Source organism: Artemia franciscana, chromosome 8 (assembly GCF_032884065.1).
Source record: "Artemia franciscana chromosome 8, ASM3288406v1, whole genome shotgun sequence".
NCBI classification, from domain to species: domain Eukaryota; kingdom Metazoa; phylum Arthropoda; class Branchiopoda; order Anostraca; family Artemiidae; genus Artemia; species Artemia franciscana.
This window is the reverse complement of record NC_088870.1, coordinates 6,933,900-6,961,020: the sequence shown is the minus strand read 5'-3', so window position 1 is coordinate 6,961,020 and position 27,121 is coordinate 6,933,900. Positions and strand designations below refer to the sequence as shown.

The 27,121-nt window shown below is 34.8% G+C and overlaps 1 protein-coding gene across 2 annotated transcripts in view; it reads right to left on the bottom strand.

The window, feature by feature from the left end:
• Nucleotides 1-1,016: 1,016 nt before the first annotated feature.
• LOC136029913 (actin-interacting protein 1-like) overlaps nt 1,017-27,121 on the bottom strand; it is a 247,574-nt gene continuing 221,469 nt past the window's right edge. For both annotated transcript variants that reach the window (XM_065708425.1, XM_065708424.1), the window contains exons 12-13: nt 4,829-4,974; nt 1,017-1,962 (exon numbers count right to left, since the gene is read on the bottom strand). In XM_065708425.1, the coding sequence (XP_065564497.1) occupies nt 4,862-4,974 (113 nt within the window). In that variant the 3' untranslated portion in view covers nt 1,017-1,962; nt 4,829-4,861. The remainder of the gene's footprint in view (nt 1,963-4,828; nt 4,975-27,121) is intronic.

Below are 27,121 nucleotides of genomic sequence, written 5' to 3'. Positions count from 1 at the left end.
TTCTGCGTTGCGGTAATAATAAATAAATGAACGTTTTTGTCAAGGGCACTAGTTTTAAAATTTCCAACCGAGTGAGCCCTCTTCCAATAATTTACGATTAGTGGTTCGATACACGCATAACAATTTTGCACTTTGTAAATACTAGATTTAGGGTTATCCGATATGTTGAGTTTAATTTTATCTTTAAAAACCCATTTCTGGTAGTGTTTAACCTCTTTATATAAAAGAATAAAAAATTTTCTGTACTTGTAGCTTCTGATGAACAATTTGAAAAGCAATTTATTCCACATATTTAAAATCAGCATAAAAGATGCATATATTGTAGTCACGATGGGATTCTTTTGAATTTCTATTTACAAGGGTTGGGATTTACTTACAGTTATTTACCGTCCTTTCGGAATGTTTTTTTTTTAAGGAAGGGAGTCTGAAAAGAATTTTACAGCGATTAGTAATTTTCCAAGGCGGGCTTTTCAGGTGAACTACGGTTTTAGGGTATGTTGCTCGTCCCAAATGCTTGCATCGATTTTGCAGGATTAATCCGAAAATAATCGTCAGAAAGAAGGAAGGCTAGAGGTGAACTTATTTTAATTTTGATCTTGAGGACCGTTCACAACAAATAGGAAAGTTAGAGGGGGAGTGTTACAACCGAAGAGGTTATCGAAAACTAAGTGTAAAGCTAAGTTTTATTACAAAACATTAAATTTGTGCCCCTCTCGCTTAACTGGCCGTTTACTACCACTAAAAACGATCTAGACCTATCCACATAGGTTTACGCAGGCAAGTCCTTAGGGGCGAGGGCCGTCAATTGGGTAGAGGATGGGAATAATTTTTCTCTACATTTATAAATATCTTGTCTTGGTGTTACCACTAAAAAAAACAACAACAAACTGGCCCTCCTCCCATCCATTTCTCCTAATCATTCAATTTCGTGAATTGAATGTTAAGGGCGGAGGTAACACATTTTGGCCCACTGCACCACCACATTTTTATTGACTAATGAAAAGTATGACACAAGGTTACAATGAGCATTTATTATTACAAAAAAGCATAGATTGTAGATTGTAGATTGTAGACAACATAGATTGTAAGTAAAGCCTTCGAAAAATTTCACCCATTTACTTTTGTAGATTGTATTGTAGATTGTAGATTGTAGACAACATAGATTGTAAGTAAAGCCTTCGAAAAATTTCACCCATTTACTTTTGTAGATTGTATTGTAGATTGTAGATTGTAGACAACATAGATTGTAAGTAAAGCCTTCGAAAAATTTCACCCATTTACTTTTGTAGATTGTATTGTAGATTGTAGACAACATAGATTGTAAGTAAAGCCTTCGAAAAATTTCACCCATTTACTTTTTCCTTAATTTCTTTGGGCAGATGAAAGCAAATTTGGTGTAAACATCACTAAAGCAAAATAAAAATAAAATAGAGAGATAGAAAATCACAAGGCTCTCTATTTGGACCAATCTGAATTTTTCAACCGATTTTTAATTCGCCAAAACATTTCAAAGTTGTTCAAAAATAATTTTCTACTTAACATCTATCAGCTTTGACACTAGTAAGGATAGAACTATAAAATATTCCGAAATAAAACATTTTTAAGACTAAGTTACATCAAGAAATATTTAACTTTTTAATTATGAACTGAAAAGAAATTAAGAGGAAATACAGAAAAAAACGAGCATTATTGTCCCAATTAATAATTATCTTAACCCCCTGGTTAAATGAAAAATACACAAGGGATATTGAGAGCATTGTAAATACTGCCATAATTAGAAAATGCGCTAAGCCCTTTGAAAATACGCTATTGCAACTTTTCAAAACTGAACAATAAGGCTTAAGAGAAATGATTCCTAAACAACTCCATAATAAAAAAAAGAACAGAGGCACTCAATGTAGGGAAGAATATTGAATAGATTAGTATCAGGATGGAAGGGTTCACATTGGCAGTCTTGATTTCCTGAAAAAAAAATAATAATTAGAATGAAAACAAATAATGATAAAAATAAAATAAATCAAGTAATCAGTCACAATTTATAACTGAACAATAAAATGCGCTGCCAAATTCTTACTTGTTTCGGCGAAATTGAAAAAAGCCTAAATAATTAATTGCTACTAATTTCTGACATCAATCAATCAGTTTATTAAGAGAAAATAAAGAAAAATTACAAAGCTTTAGACCCCCACAAAAGGCTCTTTGGCCTGTGATGGTGGGAGACTAAACATTACATCAAGTAATATAGAAGAAAAGCAATAAAAAACAAAAAAAAAAGACATATATGCTTACGTAGCAAAATCAATTAATAAAGGAATTGGAAAAAAATGAATATAGTAAAAAAAAAGAAACGAAAAACAACAAAAGCAAAATAATGAAATATCTGCTTATGTATTAAAATCAATTAATAAATGAATATAGTAAAAAAAGGAAAAAAAGAAAAAAAAAAGAGAAAAACATACCAAACCAATCAAAGCATGTGGAATATATAAATTGAAAAAAGAGAGAGAAAAGAGACGGTACCTGAATTTTTGGGCATTGGAAGTGGTCAGTCGGGAGGACATTAAAAATTTTTTAAACACAAAAGATCAGGACAATAAAACAATTTTCAAAATTCTTTTGAAACTTCAAACGAGTTCTTGAGCTGAATCAAAACTGGAACATAGGTTCTTATATTTTTAGTGTGGAGGGAGGCTCCCAGCTACCACTGTCTTGACCGATATAATATGAATTTTTAAGAAAATATGATGCTCCAGTGCCATACTAGCCGAGAAAAAAAAGAAGAAGGAAGACACATCAGTGCTACTCATGCAAAAGGGTTATTTTCTTTATCGTTCAAGCCAGGGGACTTTAAGCTTCCTGTAAAAGGTTACCGGCCAAGCTGGATTCGGGATCCCTTGTCTGAGAGGACGCGGGTTCGAATCCCAGTGTAACCAATTCTTCGGTTTGGGACGGGGGTCAGTGGCGTGACTCTGTAAGCTTAGCCAGAGTCGACCCAGCTCTAAATGGGTACCTGGAGAAATCTGGGGAAGGTAAACAGGAAGGGTGTGCGAAAGCACAGGATGGCTGGCCCCCAACCCCCCATTGCACTTCCTGGCTGAAGGGCTAAGAAACGGAGATCAGCACCGCCGGTACGGACTGTAAAGTCTAATGCCGTATCCTTTACCTTTTACCCTTACCTTTTTTTACCGGCCAAGGCGATTCCAACGGTGTAATATTGTCTCGATCCGAAGCCATTTTTCAGGGGGTTCTCAGACTATTTTTTAAAATCGTCATACATTGAGATAATAGCCTATTTGCTATTCCTGAATTAGCTACAAATGACAATTTTTTCCCACTTTTATCTAAACATGTTTTTTAAGTTTTGGTTACTATGGGCCGTTGTTCGTTCTTTAATAGTTTGCAGCTACCGGTGTAACCATTAGAAAAAGAAACTCGTAAATAGTTTATAATTTTTAACATTATATAACAGGTTAAAACTAACTAATGTAAACAACATATGTGAAATAAATTAAGACAAATAAAATGAAAAAATACATATAAACAATACATGTGTTTAGATTAAATCTTTAAGCTCATAATAGTGAAACAATTTGGTGTAAAAAGGTTACATATAGCCAAAAACCTTACATCAATCTTAAAATTCCGTCTGTCAACACAATTAGGATGAGAAACCTAATATGAATTTCTCCAAAATGTATAATTACGGCTAATTGCCTGTAACTTACGGTAAGGAAGCGGTAAAAAATTAAGGAAAGGTCCGAGAGCCGAAGTTACCCGTTTGAAGCGTAGCGAAAAAGATGATGGACAGTAGCATCCATTAACGAAAATGTAGGGGGGAGAGGGTTGTATTTATAAAAGTTTAGGGGGTGGGAGGCAATCTTGTCCTTTATTCTACTTTTATAATCAATGAAAGTATCAAAAAAGCTATATTTCAAAACATAGGGGGAAATAAAATAATTCGGAAGGCTATTAACCCCTGCCCTCTCCCCAATTTACGTGCCTCATAAAGGGTTAGGCTATTTTTCTAAGAAAATGGGATCTAGATCTCCTCGTTACATATGGGGCACCAAAAGGAAGCGAAAGGGAATGTAATTTTATGTTTTTTTTCCTTTTATTAAATGAAGATAAAATATAAAAATATATTAACACAGATTATTATTATTACTGCTATGATGCATGATGGTATGGAGTTTCCATGGGTAGAGTTGCGATATTTCAGAGGCGTAGAAAACTCAAATTTTACTGAGTAAATACCTCTCACTAGGCAGCTTGTAATCAGGGGCGCAAATTCAGGAAAATGTAAGGGAGTAGTAAGATTTTTATTTTATTTTTTTTGATGAAGATAAAATATAAAAATATATTAACACAGATTATTATTATTACTACTATAATGGCATGGACTTTCCATGGGTAGAGTTCTGATATTTCAGAAGCGTAGAAAACTCAAATTTTACTGAAGAAATATCTCTCACTAGGCAGCTTGTAATCCGGGGCGCAAATTCAAGAAAATGTAAGGGAGGAGTAAGATTTTTATTTTATTTTTTTGATGAAAATAAAAGAAGAATATATTCTTCAAAATCTAGGGAGGGACAATTTTGTTTTGTTTTACAATTTTTTCAATGAAAATACCAAAATAAAGGTATTTTGAGAATCTAAGGGGGCAATTCCCCCTGCTCCCAAATTTGCACCTTTGCTTGTGCTACCACAATAGATACAAAAGACGCACAAACATCGATTAAAAATAATGTTATTTGGTTCTATAGTATTCTAGAATGTCTTGCAATATCATAATATTGGATAATGAATATATACATAAAAGTATACTGACCATATATCCTTGGAGCATGGTTGATACGGCAGCTTACGGAAAATTTTGAATTTCCCAAATTTTTGTGTTTGAATCTTGACCAACAGTGACAACAGCGCTATCATCTAACCAAGCGACATTGGTAATTTGACTTTGAGGATGTGCGTCTGGAAACAAATTTTTTTAAAAAGGTGAAGAGAAAAATAGACGACAAAATCAAGCATGAAGGTACACAAAAATTATTTAGGAGAAGCGGCACGGAAAAAAAAACTGCAAGGATCTCGTGAAACTGTCAAGGGTCTATTCTAATTACTGCCGTTTTGACGACAAATTTGGAATACTGCCTTGACTTATTGGTATAATATTCAGAATCTAGATGTTCAGGTATTGTGAGATGGTTTGGGGGATCTCCGTTCCGGCATAATCTTTTTCCCCCATCCCTACCTCTGAAAGGGAAATTCAGCTTGTTGTGGCGTCCCTCGAGGAAATCTTAACCTAGCAGACGACGCAGCATCTGCACTGAATTATGATAGTAGATAATCCACCTGAGTTTTGTTTGTTTTGGTGATATTTTTTTTGCTAAAAAATTTCTTTTTAGCTAAATTATCTATTATGGGCTGACTCTCTCGAATAGTATAATGCCTGTAGGCATGAATTTATAATGAATAAAAGGTAATACGCTTGAGACTGCTTGAGCAGGATTTTGACTCTTGTTGATAGGAAAGCATCTCCAAGCCTGGAAAACTATGTTGTGATCAAAATGGGCTCAAGATTACATAATACCTCTATTCATACTGAGTAGAACTGGTCCCAGGGACTTACTTCGTGCAGGCTTGAGAAAATGGACTAGTCTTTGTCCTGAACTGGTTTAGGAGTCTTTGATTTTCTCGTGCCCATAATAATTTCAATTATTTAAATAATACAAGAGTTTCAACTTGGAATTTCACAACCATAAAAAACATCTATTGAGTGCATGTGTTACCGTGAATGTCTGCAAATTGGTGAATGTCGACATTCACCGGTGAATGTCCGAATCCGAAATACTTTTTTTTCTCCTTGGATTTAGTCATCGTTGACAGTCTATTTTTTAAATTTAATGCAAGTTTTGATAATGACAGGTTAGGTTAGCTTAGATTTTTAACCCATTTCTGATATTTAAACCGAATTGAACCTAATCTAACCTAACCAAATTTAAACTAACATAATTTACCCTAACCTAACTTTTACCATCATAGCTTGCATAAGACTGAAAAAGCTGACTCACTAAGCTAAATGAATCCAAGCATATATATATATATATATATATATATATATATATATATATATATCTATATATATAAAAATAAGTTGTCTGTGTGTGGATCTGTGGATCAGGTGACGTCACCTGAAAAAACTGGATCAGGTGACGTCAAAACTGAAAAAACTAAAAAAAGGCAAAAACTACAAAAAAAACTAAAAACTAATAAAAAAAATAAAAAAGCTAAAAAACTAAAAAAACTAAAAAAAGGCAAAAACTACAAAAAAAACTAAAAACTAATAAAAAAGCTAAAAAACTAAAAAAACTAAAAAAAGGCAAAAACTACAAAAAAAACTAAAAACTAATAAAAAAAATAAAAAAGCTAAAAAACTAAAAAAACTAAAAAAACTAAAAAAAGGTAAAAAACTAAAAAAACTAAAAACTAAAAAAAACTAAAAAAAAGGAAAAAACTGAAAAATAAGCTAAAATAAAGGTAAAAACCAATAAAAAACTAAAAAAAAAACTGAAAAAACTAAAAAAAGGCAAAAACTACAAAAAAACTAAAAACTAATAAAAAAAAGTAAAAAAGCTAAAAAACTAAAAAAAACTAAAAAAACTAAAAAAAGGTAAAAAACTAAAAAAAATAAAAAATAAAAAAAAAATAAAAAAAAGGAAAAAACTGAAAAATAAGCTAAAATAAAGGTAAAAACCAATAAAAAACTAAAAAGAAAAAAAGGAAAAAACTAAAAAAAATTTTCATCTAAAAAACTAAAAAAAACTAAAAAAGGTAAAAACTAAAAGAACTAAAAAAGAAAAAAATAAATGACGACACTCAAAGAGAAAGCGACCAGGACAAAAGGAATGTTCGATTAGCAATCAACAAAGCACCGGGACACAGGGAGTATAAATGACGACCAGAACATAAGTAAAAAAAAAAAACTAACAAAACTAAAAAGAAGGTAAAAACTACAAAAAAACTAAAAAGAAAAAAAAACTAAAAACTAATAAAAAAACTAAAAAATCTAAAAATCTAAATAAACTAAAAAAGAAAAAAAAAGGAAAAAAATAAAGGAGAAAAACAAAACTTAAAAAAAGGCAAAAACTACAAAAAAAACTAAAAAAACTAAAAAAAGGTAAAAAACTAAAAAAAATAAAAAATAAAAAAAAACTAAAAAAAGGAAAAAACTGAAAAATAAGCTAAAATAAAGGTAAAAACCAATAAAAAACTAAAAAGAAAAAAAGGAAAAAACTAAAAAAAATTTTTATCTAAAAAACTAAAAAAAACTAAAAAAGGTAAAAACTAAAAGAACTAAAAAATAAAAAAATAAATGACGACACTCAAAGAGAAAGCGACCAGGACAAAAGGAATGTTCGATTAGCAATCAACAAAGCACCGGGACACAGGGAGTATAAATGACGACCAGGACATAAGTAAAAAAAAAACTAACAAAACTAAAAAGAAGGTAAAAACTACAAAAAAACTAAAAAGAAAAAAAAACCTAAAAACTAATAAAAAAACTAAAAAATCTAAAAATCTAAATAAACTAAAAAAGAAAAAAAAGGAAAAAAATAAAGGAGAAAAACAAAACTAAAAAACGAATGTATATACAGACCGGGACACCGGGATACAAATGACGACCGGGACACAGGGAATATAAATGACGACCGGGACACAGGGACACAACTACAACGGGGACACCGGGGGAAACAGGGGGATATAAATGACGACCGGGACACCGGGACAGGGAATGGTCGATTAGCAATCACCATCAACAAAGCTCAAGGGCAATCATTAGAATCATGAGGTATAGATCTGAATACAGATTGTTTTCCCATGGACCATTATATGTTGCATGTTCAAGAGTCGGTAAACCTGACAATCTATTTATATGCAAAGACAATGGGACAGCAAAGAATGTTGTATATTCGCAAGTTTTACGTAGTTAAAACCATATATATATATATATATATATATATATATATATATATATATATATATATATATATATATATATATATATATATATATATATATATATATATATATATATATATCTATATTCACAGGTGGGACATAGGGACACAACTACAATGGCGCGTAACTATTATGGCGCGTAACGACTTAAGCGCGCGGGGGGGCTTGGGGGGGGGGGGGGCGCGAAGCGCCCCCACCAACTAGGTGTTGGGGTGGCGCGAAGCGCCACCCCAACAGCTAGTATATATATATATATATATATATATATATATATATATATATATATATACTAGCTGTTGGGGTGGCGCTTCGCGCCACCCCAACACCTAGTTGGTGGGGGCGCTTCGCGCCCCCCCCAAGCCCCCCCGCGCGCGTAAGTCGTTACGCGCCATAATAGTTACGCGCCATTGTAGTTGTGTCCCTATGTCCCACCTGTGAATATAGATATATATATATATATATGGTTTTAACTACGTAAAACTTGCGAATATACAACATTCTTTGCTGTCCCATTGTCTTTGCATATAAATAGATTGTCAGGTTATCCCCCTGTTTCCCCCGGTGTCCCCGTTGTAGTTGTGTCCCTGTGTCCCGGTCGTCATTTATATTCCCTGTGTCCCGCGTCCCGGTCATCATTTGTATCCCGGTGTCCCGGTCTGTATATACATTCGTTTTTTAGTTTTGTTTTTCTCCTTTATTTTTTTCCTTTTTTTTTCTTTTTTAGCTTATTTAGATTTTTAGATTTTTTAGTTTTTTTTATTAGTTTTTAGTTTTTATTTCTTTTTAGTTTTTTTGTCCCGGTCGTCATTTATATCCCCCTGTTTCCCCCGGTGTCCCCGTTGTAGTTGTGTCCCTGTGTCCCGGTCGTTATTTATATTCCCTGTGTCCCGGTCGTCATTTGTATCCCGGTGTACCGGTCTGTATATACATTCGTTTTTTAGTTTTGTTTTTCTCCTTTATTTTTTTCCTTTTTTTTTCTTTTTTAGTTTATTTAGATTTTTAGATTTTTTAGTTTTTTTATTAGTTTTTAGTTTTTTTTTCTTTTTAGTTTTTTTGTAGTTTTTACCTTCTTTTTAGTTTTGTTAATTTTTTTTTTTACTTGTGTCCTGGTCGTCATTTATACTCCCTGTGTCCCGGTGCTTTGTTGATTGCTAATCGAACATTCCTTTTGTCCTGGTCGCTTTCTCTTTGAGTGTCGTCATTTATTTTTTTCTTTTTTAGTTCTTTTAGTTTTTACCTTTTTTAGTTTTTTTTTAGTTTTTAGTTTTTTTAGTTTTTTACCTTTTTTTAGTTTTTTTAGTTTTTTAGCTTTTTTATTTTTTTTATTAGTTTTTAGTTTTTTTGTAGTTTTTGCCTTTTTTTTTAGTTTTTTGTCCTGGTCGCTTTCTCTTTGAGTGTCGTCATTTATTAGTTTTTTCCTTTTTTTTTTTAGTTTTTTATTGGTTTTTACCTTTATTTTAGCTTATTTTTCAGTTTTTTCCTTTTTTTTAGTTTTTTTTTATTTTTTTTAGTTTTTTACCTTTTTTTAGTTTTTTTAGTTTTTTAGCTTTTTTACTTTTTTTATTAGTTTTTAGTTTTTTTTTGTAGTTTTTGCCTTTTTTTAGTTTTTTCAGTTTTTTTTTTAGTTTTTTATTGGTTTTTACCTTTATAGTTTTTTTAGTTTTTTAGCTTTTTTATTTTTTTTATTAGTTTTTAGTTTTTTTTTGTAGTTTTTGCCTTTTTTTAGTTTTTTCAGTTTTGACGTCACCTAATCCAGTTTTTTCAGGTGACGTCACCTGACACATCCATCCACACATCCATCCACACATCCACAGACAGACAACTTATTTTTATATATATAGATATATATATATACATCATGTTTGTCGACTGACGTCATTATAAGGATTGAGCTGTATGCGTCATGAAGTTGTTTGTCGACTGACGTCATGCTTGTCAACTGATGAAATTACATACCGGGACACCGGGACACAAATGACGACCGGGACACAGGGAATATAAATGACGACCGGGAACCTCAAAGAGAAATTACAGACTGGGACACACGGACACAAATCACGACCGGGACACAGGGAATATAAATGACGACCGGGAAATGGGGACACAACTACAACGGGGACGCCGGGGGCACAGGCGGGATATATAAATGACTACTGGGACACAGGGATTGTTCGAATAGAAATTACAGACCGGGACAAAAATGACGATCGGGACACAGGGACACATGGAATATAAATGACGACCGGGACACTCAAAGAGAAATTACAAACTGGGATACCGGGACACAAATGACGACCGGGACACAGGGACACATCATTAGAATAATGAGGTATAGATCTGAATACGGATATATATATATATATATATATATATATATATATATATATATATATATATATATATATATATATATCTCTATTCACAGGTGGGACACAACTACTATGGCGCGTAACGACTTACGCACGCGGGGGCTTGGGGGGGGGGGGGGCGCGAAGCGCCTCCCCAACAGCGAGTATATCTATATATATAAAAATAAGTTGTCTGTCTGTGTGTCTGTCTGTCAGGTGACGTCATGTTTCTGTGTCGACTGACGTCATGAAGTTAGTTGTCGTCATTTTTGCTATGACGGTGACGTCATTAAAGATATTTAAGACATATATGTTCACGTAGAAATCTATTAATATTTAAGTTTAAAATGACTGATGAACTTACAATGGCAAAAGCCGATGAAGACGCTCAAAGAGTCTATGCCAAAAAACTTGCTGCTGATAGAGGAAGACAGAAAAGAAAGCGTGCCGAGGAATCAAAAGAACAGCAAGGAAACAGGCTTGAGGCTAAAGAACGCAAAACCGCGCAGTTAGATGAAGATCCACCTGGACAGCGAGAGTCAAAACATATCAAAACTGAAAATGATAGCGATGATGATTGGGTTTGGGATTTTGACTTGGATAAGGTCATCAATGCCTACCAGATTTTAGTTAAAAAAACAAAGGTTCGGCGATATGTATTTCATAGTGAAGCTGAAAAATAAAGAAGAAAAAGAAAACTGAAAAAAGAAAAAATGTAAAAAACTAAAAAATACTAAAAAGAAAAAACACTCAAAGAGAAATTACAGACCGGGACACAAATGACGACCGGGACAGAGAAATATAAATAACGACCGGGACACTCAAAGAGAAATTACAGACTGGGATACCGGGACACAAATGACGACCGGGACACAGGGAATATAAATGACGACCAGGACACAGGTATTTAAGAATATCGTTCAAAGACAAATTTTTAATTGTAAGAAGACCGTTGAAAGAGAAATTTCTAATTGTAAAATGACTGAAGAACCTACAATGGCAACAACCGAGGAAGCTGCTCAAAACGAATGTATTCAAGCCGAAGTAGCTGAATTGGTAAAGCGTTATGTTTCAGGTTCTAGGTCCGAGAGGCTCCAGGTTTGAGCCTTGGCTTTAGCATTAATACTGTCTGTGTGTCTGTCAGGTGACGTCATGTTTCTGTGTCGACTGACGTCATGAAGTTAGTTGTCGTCATTTTTGCTATGACGGTGACGTCATTAAAGATATTTAAGACATATATGTTCACGTAGAAATCTATTAATGCTTAAGTTTAAAATGATTGATGAACTTACAATGGCAAAAGCCGATGAAGATGCTCAAAGAGTCTATGCCAAAAAACTTGCTGCTGATAGAGAAAGTCAGAAAAGAAAGCGTGCCGAGGAATCAAAAGAACAGCAAGGAAACAGGCTTGAGGCTGATAGAGAAAGAAAGAACAGAAAGCGTGCCGAGGAACTACCAGAGCAACGCGAAAGCAGACTTGCTGCTAAAAGAGAAAGTGAAAAAAGAAGGCGTGCGTCAAACATTTTCAGATCAATTGCTGGCAATTGGAAACGGAAAGCTCCCAGTAGACTCAATTTCAGGACGTATACAACTACCTGCTGATTTCTGTAATTTAGTGACGTCCAAAAATGAATTGATTGAAAAAGTATTTCCGAATATTCTAAAAAATTATAAAAATAATAAATGGCTAAGTGAAAGAGCGATTCCCGCACCCAAAAATATAGACGTCCACGAAATCAACAATATTGTTTTGACGAAGATTCGATACCAGGCAGTCCTTTACAAGTCAGTCGACACAGTTTTGGAACCAAATGAAGCGGTTAATTATCCATCTGAATTTTTAAATTCCATAGATCTTTCAGGGTTTCCACCACACGTGCTACAACTAAAAATAGGCGTACCAATAATACTTTTAAGAAATATCAACCCACCAAAGCTTTGCAATGGCACGCGACTTGCCGTAAAAAAAACAATGGAAAACCTAATATAGGCCACAATCTTGACAGGGCCTTTTGAGGGTGAGGCTGTTCTTATTCCTCGCATTCCCATGATTCCAACGGATCTGCCTTTTCAATTTAAAAGATTGCAATTCCCAATTCGATTAGCATTTGCAATCACCATTAACAAAGCTCAAGGTCAATCATTAGAAAAATGTGGTATAGATCTTAATACTGATTGTTTTTCCCATGGACAATTGTACGTTGCATGTTCGAGGGTCGGTAAACCTGACAATCTATTTATATGCAGCGACAATTGGACAGCGAAGAATTTTGTATATTCGCAAGTTTTACGCAGTTAATTTGTATTGTATCTATCTATCTATCTATCTATATAAAAACGAGTTGTGTGTATGCATGTTTGTTTGTTTGTAAAAAGAGCGTTTGCATATGACGTCATTATTAGTACATACGGCTTTGTATATGCACAGACAATGGGAAAGCCAAGAATGTTGTATACTCGGAATTTTTACGTAGTTTAACTCCTGCAGACGAAATGAATGCTTGCCTGAAAAATTCTAATTTATGGGCACACGTAAAAATATTAAAATTAACTACAAATATGCGTGTCCGATTGCAAAACCATGACTCTGGTCAAACATTTTCAGATCAATGGCTGGCAATTGGAAACGGAAAGCTCCCAGTAGTGGGAAAGCCAAAAATGTTGTATATTCGCAATTTTTACGTAGTTTGAAACACATATATAAATCTATCTATATTCACAGGTGGGACACAGGGACACAACTACAATGGCGCGTAACTAATATGGCGCGTAACGACTTACGCGCGCGGGGGGGCTTGGGGGGTTGCGCGAAGCGCCCCACCAACTAGGTGTTGAGGTGGCGCGAAGCGCCACCCCAACAGCTAGTATATATATACATATATATATATATATATATATATATATATATATATATATATATATATATATATATATATATATTGCACAATTAGGGAGGCAGGGTTGGGGGTGAAGTACAACTGAACTGTAGTCAAAATTTGTTAACTATACTTGATCTGCATATTATGAAGTAAGAGTTGTTGGCTTAACATGCTTCTTTCTCAACTGCCCCAATTCTAGACTTATGCCTATCGGGATATTACCTTTCCATATTTTCAATGTTTTTTTCCATGTCCATTGATGGAAATAAATCACCTTGGGACACTGTTGTGGACAAAGCCGGACTTCTTGAATAGAGGTTCACCGGTTCATTCCCTCGTGTTGCGAGGAAAACTTCTAGCGTTAATTGTTTTATTAATGTTTTTTCTATTGCTTCATCTTTTTTAAATACACATACCAATGTTTTATATTCGCTGAATGAGGTTTGATGTAAGGTATGTGGAAATGTATTTATTCGTTGATCTGCGCTTTCTAGTTTGTACTGGCTTCCCTATAAAACTGATTATGAAGTATTATCACAAAGATTTAAAAGGAAACAGGGTTCTCAACTGGGAGGGGAGGGGGAGGATTTGTCCCCCCCCCCTGAATTTTTGCAACCCTCTTTTCTTGATTAAAAAAAATGTCTTAGATGTTAGAACCTACGATTATGACACCATTTACCACATTATAAATGAATATGCAATTTCTTGCCCATTTAATTATTATTTTATCTTAAATATTACGTTTGTTAATAACAAAAGGCACCAGATATGACATTTTTCTTTAAAAAAAACCCTTAAATTCCCCTATGATATTAGAATGCCACATTAGAACTGGAGAAGGAGAAAAAAAGGGGGACACATCAGCGCTACCCATCCAAACAAGTGATTTTCCTTTTCGATAAAACCAGGGTGCTGAAACTTCCAACCCCAGGAAGAAAATCCTGCAAATTTCCTGTATATGGCTTTCAGCCATGACAATTGCAATAATGTACTTTTTGTTTCGATACGACACATTCTTTTTAGGAGTTTCAGGTTATTTTCGAAATTCTTGTAAACTTTATTTGACAACAAACTTTTACAATTAACAATAACTGATTTAATAGTTACCATTCCTCAATCGAGCTGCAAACAGCAATATTTTCTCTCTAACTAGTTTTTTTTTAATGTGCTTTTTAATTTTTGGTTACTATGGGCTGTGGTTCTTTCTTTGCTTGGTTGCACCTGCCGCTGCAACCATAATATTGAACTATTCCTGCCAAATTTCTCTCAAATTCGCATCCCTGAGTCTAACAACGTCAGACCTTCCTGGAAAGCCATTACTCTTCCAGAATTTGGAGTTTACGGACGTTACTTTAGCTTAGAACTTTACAACGTTAAAAGCGACTACTGAGGGTATTTTTGGGGGATGGAGGAGAGTGTGCGTAGCTGTGGTGCAATGTTACAATTTGAGCCATTAGAAAGCACACAAAACTTGATAGGCTCTTTTCTATGTAACTTGAAAGAAGCAAAAATGATAAAAGTTCATATATGAGCTCTCTGTTTCTCTGGGGTTTTATGTACTAAGGCTGTTATTTGTTTCGCTCCCTGGACACAATTTAGGTCCACCAATACATTAAAACCTCAATCTTCTAAGATTTTCTTTCAGTCGTTTCAAAAGTATGAAATCTTTTGGGAATTACCACATTTTCATCAGAATTGTCAGGTCAAACCGTGAAAACAAATAGGTAAAACTAATTAGTAAATTGGGGGACACTTTTGTCAGTAAAAATAAAAAGGTTGCCGAAGTTTTAATCCCAAAGACAAGTCAATCTTCTGAGGAAAGCTATACATTCTAAAACTCGTTGAGGTGATACGTTTTTGGCTTATTTTTTGCATTTTTTTTAACGCCTCTTTTTGCTTAATTTGGCACCAGCTATTACTAAATACTGCATACCTGCATACAGAGGTTTTTCATTTAATAATCACTTTTCGTTTTTACGGTCCTTACTTTAAATTATTCAAAGAAATCATTGGCTAACAGTAATTATATACCTAAGTAATTAATTATAATTACTTATATTAATATAATTAATTATTTAATATAATTATATAATATATAATTAATATTATATATTATATATATAATTAATATAATATAATTAATTATATACAAAAATAACTGTAGCAACAAAATATTCATCTTACATTTGTCCACCCCTCGGCTATCCCCCGGTAATTAAACCGGGGATAGCTCGGCTATCCCCGGTAATTAAACCGGGGGATAGCTCGGCTATCCCCCGGTAATTAAATCTCTACGCAATTATCCCCTGGTGGTGCAATTTCCTAGGCAAAAAGAAGCGTGCAGAGAACTCATTAACCCAAGTTTATTCTGTTGATCCCAAGTTTTGATTAGGCATAGTGAGGGGGTCACTTGTTGCGTGATCAATTTGCCTTTGCTTTTGTTCGAGTTCTCGTGATTAATGAAGACTTAAGAGTTGATTGGGCGATATAATTGTGAATACAATGATCCAAAGGTCATAGTTTGCCGTATTGCAAGATGAGGGAGTCTTTTATTAACAGACAATAAAAGAAAACCTAATATAACAGTAAATTTTCTTCTTTCTTTCCCACTCGGTGGCGTCAATGTCAATTGTGGAGCCATCTTCTACGTTTTGCCCCCCCCCCCCCTAGTCTTTGAAAAATACCCTTTCTTTGGATGTTTTCATCAAAATGTCTTTTTTGGTATTTTTACTAAAAAACAACAAATATGCCCCGCTAGACATTAAGAAATACGATTCGCCTCCCTCCTAAGATTTCGTAAATTGATGCTATAATTCTCACTCTTCATTCACTTTCTTTTGCGTTCAATTTAAGCCTAAACTTGTACAAAATTAGTTAAAGTACCAATAACCCAAAAATCAAAACATTCCCCCATGGATCCATCTTATCCGCGTTTCCTTCAATTTTTCTTTTTTGCGTTGTTTCAAAATTATGCAGTTTCAAGAGAAGTATTATATTTGCCGCCAGTATTGCCACGTTGTGACGTGAAAACAGATACACAGAACTGATAAGTTATATTAGAAAAAGTTTTTCGTTCTTAAAAATCAATCGTTCACAAGATCTTGATTCGCAAAGACAATTTACTTACTCGTAAAAATTTAAACACACACAAATGTGACAACGAAACTGTGAAAATGAAATCGGATTTCACTGAAACTTACACAACCTCAAATAACTTAAAAAATTGGTAAAATTGATAAAAATGTATAAAAAATTTGTAAAATCGGTAAAATTGCAAAAAATTTGTAAAAATGAAATAGGTAAAATTGGTAATCCGATTATAATGAAAAGGACCTCCACTTACAGTTAAGCATTTTTCGGTACCAGCAAGTGCCAAATGAAAAAAGAAAAATTCAGCTGAAAATCAGCAAAAAAAGATAAATACACATGACCCCAAACAGCTTCAGGAGGTGTAGCTGTCATTTGAAGGATAACAGATACACATAACTGATAAGTTATATTGGAGAAAGTTTTTTGTTCTTAAAAATCAACCGTTCACAAGGGGGTTGATTCGCAAAGACAATTTACCTTCAAAGGAAAGCTACACATTCTGAAACTTTTCGGTGTTAATCTTTTTTCTGCAGGTTATTCCCCCATGTTTCTTTTTCATCCTAATTTGGTACCCGCTAATTCCAAAAGTGCAAAACTAAATATGGATCCCATTTTTCACTAAAATCGAATTTCCTATTTTTTTTTTTTTGTAATTCTGTAATACATATACGGTTATGCACTGAACCAATACATATAAGTTTCCACTGAACCAATTCAAACAATTTACCTGCTTTACCTGCGCAGGTAATTATTAGCTTTACCTGGGCTAGGTGTTTGATCTGTATATACGACAACGATCCCGTACCCAGGGCGAGGGAGTTACCGGGTCTGAACCCCCCCTCCCTTCAAAAATTTGTCACACTTGTAAAAAATTAAGAAAAATGCCTACAAACTAATTTTTCTGTTTCATATTTCTTTTTTTTTGTAAACCTCCCAACCCCTCCCCCCGAACAAAAATCCTGGATGAAATCTTATACGACAGTGGACTATCGGGCAAAGAACATTATTAAAATTGACGGACAGCGGGCTTGGAGAGCCTAAGACTATGTGTTATTTCTGCCTAGTGATTGTTAGATAAGCTGATTATTTAACATCACGCCCCCTCTCAACTTGTTTTGGACTAATTCATAGAGGAATGGAATATCTCAAGTTTGCACATTATCTAAATGGGATGCCAAATTGAAAGTTCAAACACGCAAAATCGTCTAAGAAACATTGAAGTATATATGAGTAACTCTAGAAAAATTTTATTTACAGGAAACCCATTTATTTGTATAAATTAATACCCCGAAAATTTTAAACCGACTAACAAGCCCGGCTAGATGAAAGGGGAGATAATCAGACTCCCAATCTCGGGGGGTCGCTGGTTACAGAGCGATGTTGGATTTTTTTCTGTCGGAAAGAGTAAAATATTGAGGATATATTCCTTTCTGGGTAAAAGTGGAGTTCAAATTTTGCATTGGTGGGGGGAACTAACTTTCACTGATAGCAACATTAGAACATACGCTACTTTTTATCTTTTGTATATCTAGGCTTCGCTACTAGCGATTATAATATGCTAACATATTTAACGCAGATATTCACAAGGGATTCCGACTTAAGTTATCAAACAATTCGTGGCAACTAAATGTAAGTAGGGAGCGACTCGGCTTAATAGTAACCTAAAGTATAAAAAACGGGATTTCGATAAAAATAGGTATACCAACAGAATTGGCATATTAGACTGACTCCAAATATATAAGATTCATTAAATTTAATATTACTCATCAAAAGCTACGAGCCTGAGTAAACATTTGAAGATTTTCTGGGGGATATTACCCGGGAGATATTTTTGGCAGAGTTGGAGTTCTTTGGGGGAAATTTTTACGCGGGGGTATTTTCTATGGGAGATATTATCCATAGGGGAATTACCACCAGGAGAAATTCTCCATGGGGAAGTTTTCCACGGGAAACTTTCCATTGCGGTGGGGGATTTCCGGACTAATTGTTCCACATAGCAGGGTTTCCACCACGACATAAAAAACAAATATAAATTTAAATCGCGAGGCTTCATAAGAAAAAAAAAAGGGATGATAAGTTTGAATCCAACATACATAAAAATATCCTAAAATAAATTATAACGGCCCAGTACCAAAAATTTTAATTGATTACAGGATTACTATTTATTATTAATATAATCTATAATTACGCTGATTTGTACCCCAAATTTAGGACAAAACTGAAAATGAAACAAATTTGAAAAAAGAACCTTTATACAGTTAGGTTTAAGCTTGCCAAGTTTACCCTGAATTTCTATAGTTTCCAATGTTGAAAATTTTCAATTTTACCCAATGTGATCTGATGCGGGGCACACGTGAAATGGAGAAAGGAGTGGATTTTTAATGGACATCTCGATAATCACGCATACTAAATTAGAAAAATGAAAAGGTGCGATAAAGGGTTTCTTTCTAGTCAAGTCTATTAGATAGCACATTCTCCAAAATTTTCTATGTTCTGTATTTTTTTTATACATTTGTTTGGTTCTATAGGAACCAAATACCTGGTCGTACTTGAACTCCACTAAAATGTGATTTTCTGAACTGATTGGATGGGTCATGATCATCCGTGGTGTTTATCGTCTTCGTCAAGGGGATCGAACAAATACTTAAAATTTAAAAAATAAACAATTATAAGCCTTTGAGAATAAAGGTGAAAGTGTAAAGCCCTAGGGCAAAAGTGAAGGAAATCATAAAAATTCAACCATAACTGTTTACATACAACATTGGAACCAATATTGAATTTGGAGAAGTGTATTATACTTTTGTTGTATATGTATATATGTGTGTGGGGAGAGGGGTAGGTGCAGAAAAGGTCTTACCCCATAGCCCATCCTAAACAGAAAATATTTTTTTGAGTAAATAAAGGTTGAAAACTTTTCCAAATCAGACTGTAATTCAATTTTTGGTATTTTCAATGAAAAAATCGAAACAACTAAGAAAATTGACACCCTCCCTAGATTTCGGATAATGCCTTCTCCTCCACAACTTAAGTGAATTGACAACCCTGGGCAATGATATCTTTTAAAATGTCTTCATTGCGGTTAGCTGACCGCAACATCCATTCTGAAGTGATAATACAAAGGCGTCAGCCAGGATGCCAGCCCAATGAAATCACATTTCAGAGTTTTAAGAATAGCGGAAAAACTAAAACAGCCCCTTCTATCCCCTAGGCAGTGACTTAGCCTGAATTTCTGAAGTTCAAGTCCACACTTGATTGACTGAATTTTTTTACGATCAACTTCTGAGCTGAAGGAATATTTCGGAGTGTGGAACTATAAATGATTGTTTTATATCAACGTTGGGTCTCACTCATGCAATATTAGAAGATCTAGCTCCTTTAGATTTCGAAAGTATGACGTTGACTCCAAGTCCAAAATTTTTAGATGGGTCTTACTTTTAAATAGCCTTATCAGTTGAGGATAGCTACTTTGAATATTTGCCAACAATGGTATTTCATTAGTGAGACTCAGGCATAAGTTAACGACTTCGGTTCAAAGCTTTGATTTCTAGCGACTCAGACACCATCCGCAAAGCATTAAATCAGTGCCGAATACAACCCAACATCGTTGTTTGGAATAATCATTCAGAGTCAGGATTCCCGCTGCATATAGACCTGATTACTGACATATGAGCAGCAATTGACATCTAGTTCCCGTTTCTTCAAAGTTAACCGTAGTTGGGATTCCTCTAAGCGAATAGTATCAACATTCCAGGGGGTCATGCCTAAGAAAGGTATGGAACCACTAGTAATGCATTTATTTTATTAATATATAGCCTAGTAATGTATTTTCCATCTTTAAAATACACCAGGAGCAATGTTTCTAGAAGTCATCTTATAGAATGCTGCGTAACACTGTATATTTTCGTGTAAAACGCACAAAAAATACGTTGAGCACTTGAAAAAAATACTAACTACTACTGCTAACAACTCACCGCAGAACCGAGCCGCCTGAGGCCAACACGGCTACGCATGCTCCTTTTCCATCCCAGTCTATTCAAAGGCTCCCTCTTTACACCCTCCCATGAAGTTCCCATTTGCTTTAAATCTTTTTTTGTGACATCCTTCCACCCCAGCCGCGGACGACCTGTTTTCCCTTTAGCCATAGACGGTTGACCAAAAGGACAATCTTTGGCTATCTGTAATCCTTCATCCATAGTACGTGTCCTAATCATCTCAACCTTTTTCTCACTATAGCCGTAGAAAGCAGGATTAAACCACGCTTTTCTTACAGCCCACTGTTTGAAATAAGGTCAGTCAGCAGGGTAGCCAGAACAATCTGCAGGCAATTTCTCTGGAAAACATCTAGTAAATCTTCGTCCGCTTTTCCGAGCGCCCATGCTTCAGAGCCATATTTGACCAGTGTCATCATTGTACCTTCCAATATTCTAATCTTGGTTTGTACACTTAGATAACTTCGAATACCACACTGCCTTTCCATGACGAAAGTAAAACAGTTCAAAATAGGGATGATACCTTTTTATTGACAGTGAATAGATATAAAATTATTTAACTGGATATTTCGAACACATATACAGTGTTCATCATCTGCATCATATTACTGCTGATGATGAACACTATATATGTGTTCGAAATATCCAGTTAAATAATTTTATATCTATTCACTATCAATAAAAAGGTATCATCCCTATTTTGAACTGTTTTACTTTTGTACACTTATCTTCTGATTCTTCCAAACTTTTTTAATTGTGAAAAAATACACTGAGCCTTGACTATTCTACATTTAATGGCTTCATTAAATGGCTTTAATGGCTTCACTGCTCCCAACGTCTTTACTAATAATACTACCAAGGTAAGTGAAGTTGGCCACCAGATTAATCCTTTGGTTACGCAACATAACCCTTTCATCTTCATTTATACCTAGCCTTAGTGACTAAGTCTTCTGAGACATTATAGCCTTAGTGACATTAGTAGTCTTCTTAACATTTATTTTCAAGCCTATTCTAGCAGCTTGAACTCCCAAAACCTCTAAAGGTTCATTTATTTTGCTCACAGTTTCATCTAGGATGCTTAAATCACCAGAATAACCTAAGTTAAGGAGAGTTTTTGCTATGCTTCTTAAGACAAAATCCATAAAAATGATCCATGGGGTATAGAACAAAACCCTGCTTTAATCCTGATTTAGCACGAAACCAGCTGGTAACCTCATTTCCAACCTTAACCGCAGCAGTATCATTCTCATAGATAGCACTTATTAGTTTAATATATTTGTCTTGTACACTATACAAGGATATGACCTTTGCTAAAGCTCTTCTACGAACAGAATTGAATGCTTGCTCATAATCATTAAAACTGAGGACCAAAGGTGTTTATTAACCTAAGAGTGAAAATTTGGTCGACACATCATCTACCTTTTCTTGAGCCGCACTGTTCTTCTCTAGAACTTTGACTACAACATCTCTCAGTCTAAAAAGTATCATACTACTAAGTAATGTACTACCTACAGTGACCAGACTAATGCCTCTATAATTTCCACACTCACTCTTATCACCTTTCTTATACAGTGGTTTAATTAAGGTTTTCCTAAAATCGTTAGGTGCTTCCCCTTTGTTAAAAATTGTATTCATAATCTTCAGTAGCTTATTTCTAACCTCAGAGCCATCATATTTAAGAAACTCATTGACCACACTATCAGCACCTGAAGCCTTATTATTTTTAATTCTTTTAGTACTGTCGCTAATTCTTCCTCACAGAACAAATCTTCCTTAACATCCAAGGTATCACAACCTTTTTTTTCATTTTCCTCTATTTCTTTTCCTACAAATCTATCTCGGTTTAGCACAGTCTCAAAATGTTCTGCCCATTTCTCCTCTTTAACCCTTTGCTTATCACTAATTGTGACCCCATTCCTACCTTTAACAGGGACAAGTCCAGATCGACAATTCCCTCTCAATTTATTAACATCCAGTACAATGTTTATACTATTATGCCGTCTAACTGCATCTTCCAGATCCTCGGTAATTTTATCCATGGCCTCCACTTCACACCTCCTTAGTTCATACTTTAATGCTTTCTCCACTTTCCTTACATTCCTTTTTTATAAGATCTATGACTCCCCACCAAACTATGCCCAGGAAGATAAGAGTATCAACCTGTTCCCCCCCTCCTCCAACACCCTAATCAGACTTCTTTTTGACACGATCCTATCATGTGCAGTAACTTTTTTTATTTTTAATTTTTAAGAGAAGCAACTGTTGTTTTCGATTAAAAAAAATGAAGAAACCGGAAGAGAAAGCTGACATACATCCAGAAATCCGGGGATTTTTAGTTTATCATCATCAATTTGCTTTTCTTTGATGAATAGTCTTTTTTCCACCCAAAAATCATGTTATTTTTGTTTACGTGTGGCACAAATGATGACAAAAGCAAAACAATTTTGCATTTCTATTGCACGCGGATCGGCAGTTTTTATAGATAGAACCTGAATCAGACGATAAAAAGGAGCTGTTAAGACACGTACACAAAATTGATTTTCAGTGGGTACAATGTTACGGCTGAATTGAGAACAAATTTCAACTAATGACACACAAACACGGGAATGAAAAATAAATCCTTGAAATTTTAAATATGAGAGGGGAGGAAAGCGGACCCGAGCCTCCGCCTATGCGCGTGCCTCATTCTGCCCGAATTGCAGTGTATCAATTTTCATCCTGGATGAATCTTGAATATTGTTTAAATATTATGATAACTCGGTGTGTGCATGTTCACTAAAAGTTTGCAGAAGAAAAGCAAAAAAAAACTGAAAAAACTGAAAAAAACTGTAACAGAAGTGTAATTTTCCTCAAATAGCTTAAACTTGGAATTTGTGCATATAGATCGGCTTAATAATTTCATTCATAAGTTCCTGGGCCAGATCGACTACTATATTTGGAACTAATTTTGGCTGTATCGATATGTGACACCCGGAACAAAGCATTAGAATGATAAGATTCTTCTAATATATGGCAAATTAATACATGTGTACAAAATAAATACAAGAGTATTTTCAAGGGTGTGTACCGAAGGAGACCAGGATGGCTTCAGCCCTACAGAAGATAAAAAGTTATACAGATTTTCAACCCGTATGATCAAAAATCCTCCTCCCTACAACTCCTCATGTAACAGTAACATGTAATAATATATTTTTATACATTTGGATTATGTACAGATCTAAAAGGTTTGAATGGCGTTTGCGCTTTACTGAAAACACTGAGTATTTCAGACAATACGGTTTGTATTTATCAGCGACAAAAAAAAGAAATAACGATACTAATAAACATTACACATGGAAAAATTTTTTTAAGGGTAACGATATTTGTGACTTTCAATTTAAATTTATTATTTTAAAAGGATATTTTCTTTTATTAAAATTTTCTCTTTTGATTCTTTTTCATTAAAGAAATAGAAAATTGATGACCAAATAAAACTTTTAAACAAATATTGGTAATTTTAGAAGCAATCTGTGTTGTGTGTTATAGTAATATCAGTTATAGTACGAATCGTTTTTGCTCGTTTTAGGTTTTAGTATAATTTACTCTTTTTATCATTTCTTGGGATTTTTGTACATTAATCATATAGAAAATTACTTTCATAAATAAATCTTCGCTGAAAGTTAGAGTTAGACTGGGTACAGATCGTGGAATTCGGGATTTTACTCTTATTTTGGCAAAAAAAAAACGACCCAAGTTTTTCGTAATTTTCAATTTTTATGATTTGCCTGCCTTTCGTTTTCCAAGTGAAAACTTAATCAGTGGATCATATTAGAAAGGTGAGAATGTCACACCTTGCTGGAGTTTGGATCACGCATAAATTATGTAACTTCCGTTAAGCAGTTATAGGGCCCCATGGACCTTCTCCTTTTCATGCAAATAAATAAATCATACAAATGGCATATGCTCGGCCCGAGGGCTAATTGACGTATTTAATGAGAAAAGTGAGCGTCTTGTAACATTTTGAATTTAACATAGAGAGCGGTAATTCAGCATGGAAGGACTCTGTCCTCTTTTCTATTTCTTCTCAAGACTACGGTCATAAGCAAGGGTACTAACCGAGAAAGGGGCAGGAGAAACGACCGTTCCCCTAGATGAAAAAAATACATCTTTTAGTATTTGCACGAGCAAACTGAAAGAGACAAAATTTTCTTCCACCTAAATTTTGAAAACAAGTTTTTTGATCTTCGTTTATAATTGAAAACAGATCATTCCCCCCCCCCTAGATTTTTTTAATTGTCACTCCTGGTTACAAGGGCTGCTTAATTCGAACCAACGATCATGGAAAACTCTAGGCTCAGTGTCTCATTATGCTAGATTGAAATACACACAACAATGATTTATAACAGTCGTTCCTGAATCATTGAGAAAAAGCCACATTTTAGCGTAAGCAGCAGGGTCTTAAGGGCACAATTGCCCCTGACATTTACAGGATAATTTGTGTTCATTTTGTTTTTCTTAATTTCCTTTTTTTGTAATAACATATGTATCATTTTTCAGAGAGTTTGCCTCAAGTCATATTCAACAACACTCTTCGTCCGTAAAAATTCAGACGCTAGCCATCTCTTGAATATCAAAGACAACTACACTTCCAACGGTAAGCTATACATTTTTGAGCTGTTCAATCCCAAGTGTTTTTTTTTGTTTTATTTTGTCATTAACATTTTTTTCTTCCAAATCTGGAGGCCGCTATTACCAAAACTGCATAACTGCACATGGAGGTGTTTTTCACTAAAATTTAAAATCTCGATTTTTCATAATTTTATAAAGATATAAATTTTTTACGGGATTGTAGGGAGTTGCACTTGGAAATATTTGGTAAGGAGGTTGGAGGGAGAGATTGGATTTTAGAAATTTTGTGAAGTAGGTGTTACTTAAGTATAAATAATATTGGAAAGTTCGTCCGGGTAGGTATGAGGTATCGTGATGTTTTCTTAAATACTTAGTTTAATGTCTTTTCAGTCTATGTTTGTTACTGTATTTTTTCACTTGTTTTGTGTATGTCCCAATGGCCCAATTGGGCTTTCGCGTAAATAGATCTATCATCTATCTATCTATCTATGGATGTGCAGCTCTCCACTAAACTAATTCAAACAAAAGGTTCCGTTGTCACTATCCTTGGTACTGTTTATGATAGATTACCAGATGATAGCCTCTTTTTTGCACTAGCCTAGCCTATATGTCGCAATTTTAAAATTCGCAGGTTAAGAGCCCCTTGAACGTGTTACTTTTTAAAAACAGCTAAACAGATGAAACGTCGCAAGCATTGAGGTTTAGTTATATCATTCTCCGACTTGGAGATTTTTATCGGCTAATGAACCCCATCCATCGGCCTTTAAAGGAAAAACACCTGAAATACAGGCAGTTTTTTTTTTCGGGGAAGGGCAATTACAAAAAAAGCAATATTTTATTTGATAACTTGAACAAGAAGTATCCAGGAATTCATCAGAAATCTAGGAATTTTCAGAAGAGGCGAGGCTCTTCTATATGCGTCCCTCCTAAAATGTTGTGGAACTATCTAGTCTTTCAAAATAATACACAGCCAAAAAAGTTTTAAGTGACCGAGACATGCAAGGCTCCGAATGGTTTATTACCCAGCTAGTGGGGTAATTGCAGTGTACGATTTTTGGAATTTTACTACATCAGCCGGGTACACAGCTACGCACGCTCCTCTTCCTTCCCGATCTATTCAAAGCCTCTATCTTTACACCGCCCCAAGAAGTTCCTATTTCTGTTAAATATTTTCTTATGACATCCTTCGATCCCATTCGGGGACGAACTGTATTTCGTTTAGCCTTAAACCAATCGGCGACAAGGATGATCTTTAGCAATCTGTCATCCTTCACTCGCATAACGTGTCCTAGTCATCTCAACCTTTCTCTCATTACAGCCCTAGAATGCAGAATTGAACTGTATTTTGTACAGCTTACTGTTTGAGATACGGCCAGTCAGTCGGGTACACAGTTACGCACGCTCCTCTTCCATCCCGATCTATTAAAAGCCTCTATCTTTACACCGCCCCAAGAAGTTCCTATTTCCGTTAAATATTTCCTTATGACATCCTCCGATCCCATTCGGGTCTGAGAAAGTGGGACTAATAGTAAACATTGCTAAATCAAAGAGCATGGCCACATCGAACTCACCTTTGACCCTCAAATACAACGGAGAAACAATCAAACAAGTCCAGGAGTTCAAATATCTTGGAAGTTGGATCGAACATGATTGTGGACTAGTCAACGAGATAAAAAGGAGAAGTGGGCAAGCAACATCGGTATTCAACAAACTAAAACCAGTATGGCGAAGAAAAAATACTCTTTGTGCCTAAAGCTCCGGCTGTTGAATAATTAAGTCATATACATTCTCCTTTATGCAAGTGAATGCTAGAAGCTGAATATCCAGAGGGAAAAACGTATCCTAGAATTTGAAAATGTTTGCCTCAGAAGAATTTGTAACATTTCGTGGCAGGACAGGGTCACGAACGTAGTGGTCCGCAGAGGAACAGGTCAACCACCAGTTACTGATATACTGAAGCAGAGAAGATGGACATATATGAGTCATGTCCTCCGAATCACACCCTTCAACGACAGTACGACCGAGAATTGCAGAGTGCTGAGCTGTCATTACAACCATATTGGGAGGACATCACGGCTGATTCTCCACTCCGAGACGTCTGGCAAGCCTTGGTCGATGCCATATGCACCACACTGGGCCCTGGACGAATTAAGGTCTAAGGTAAATCGGGTAACAAAAACAACCCGTA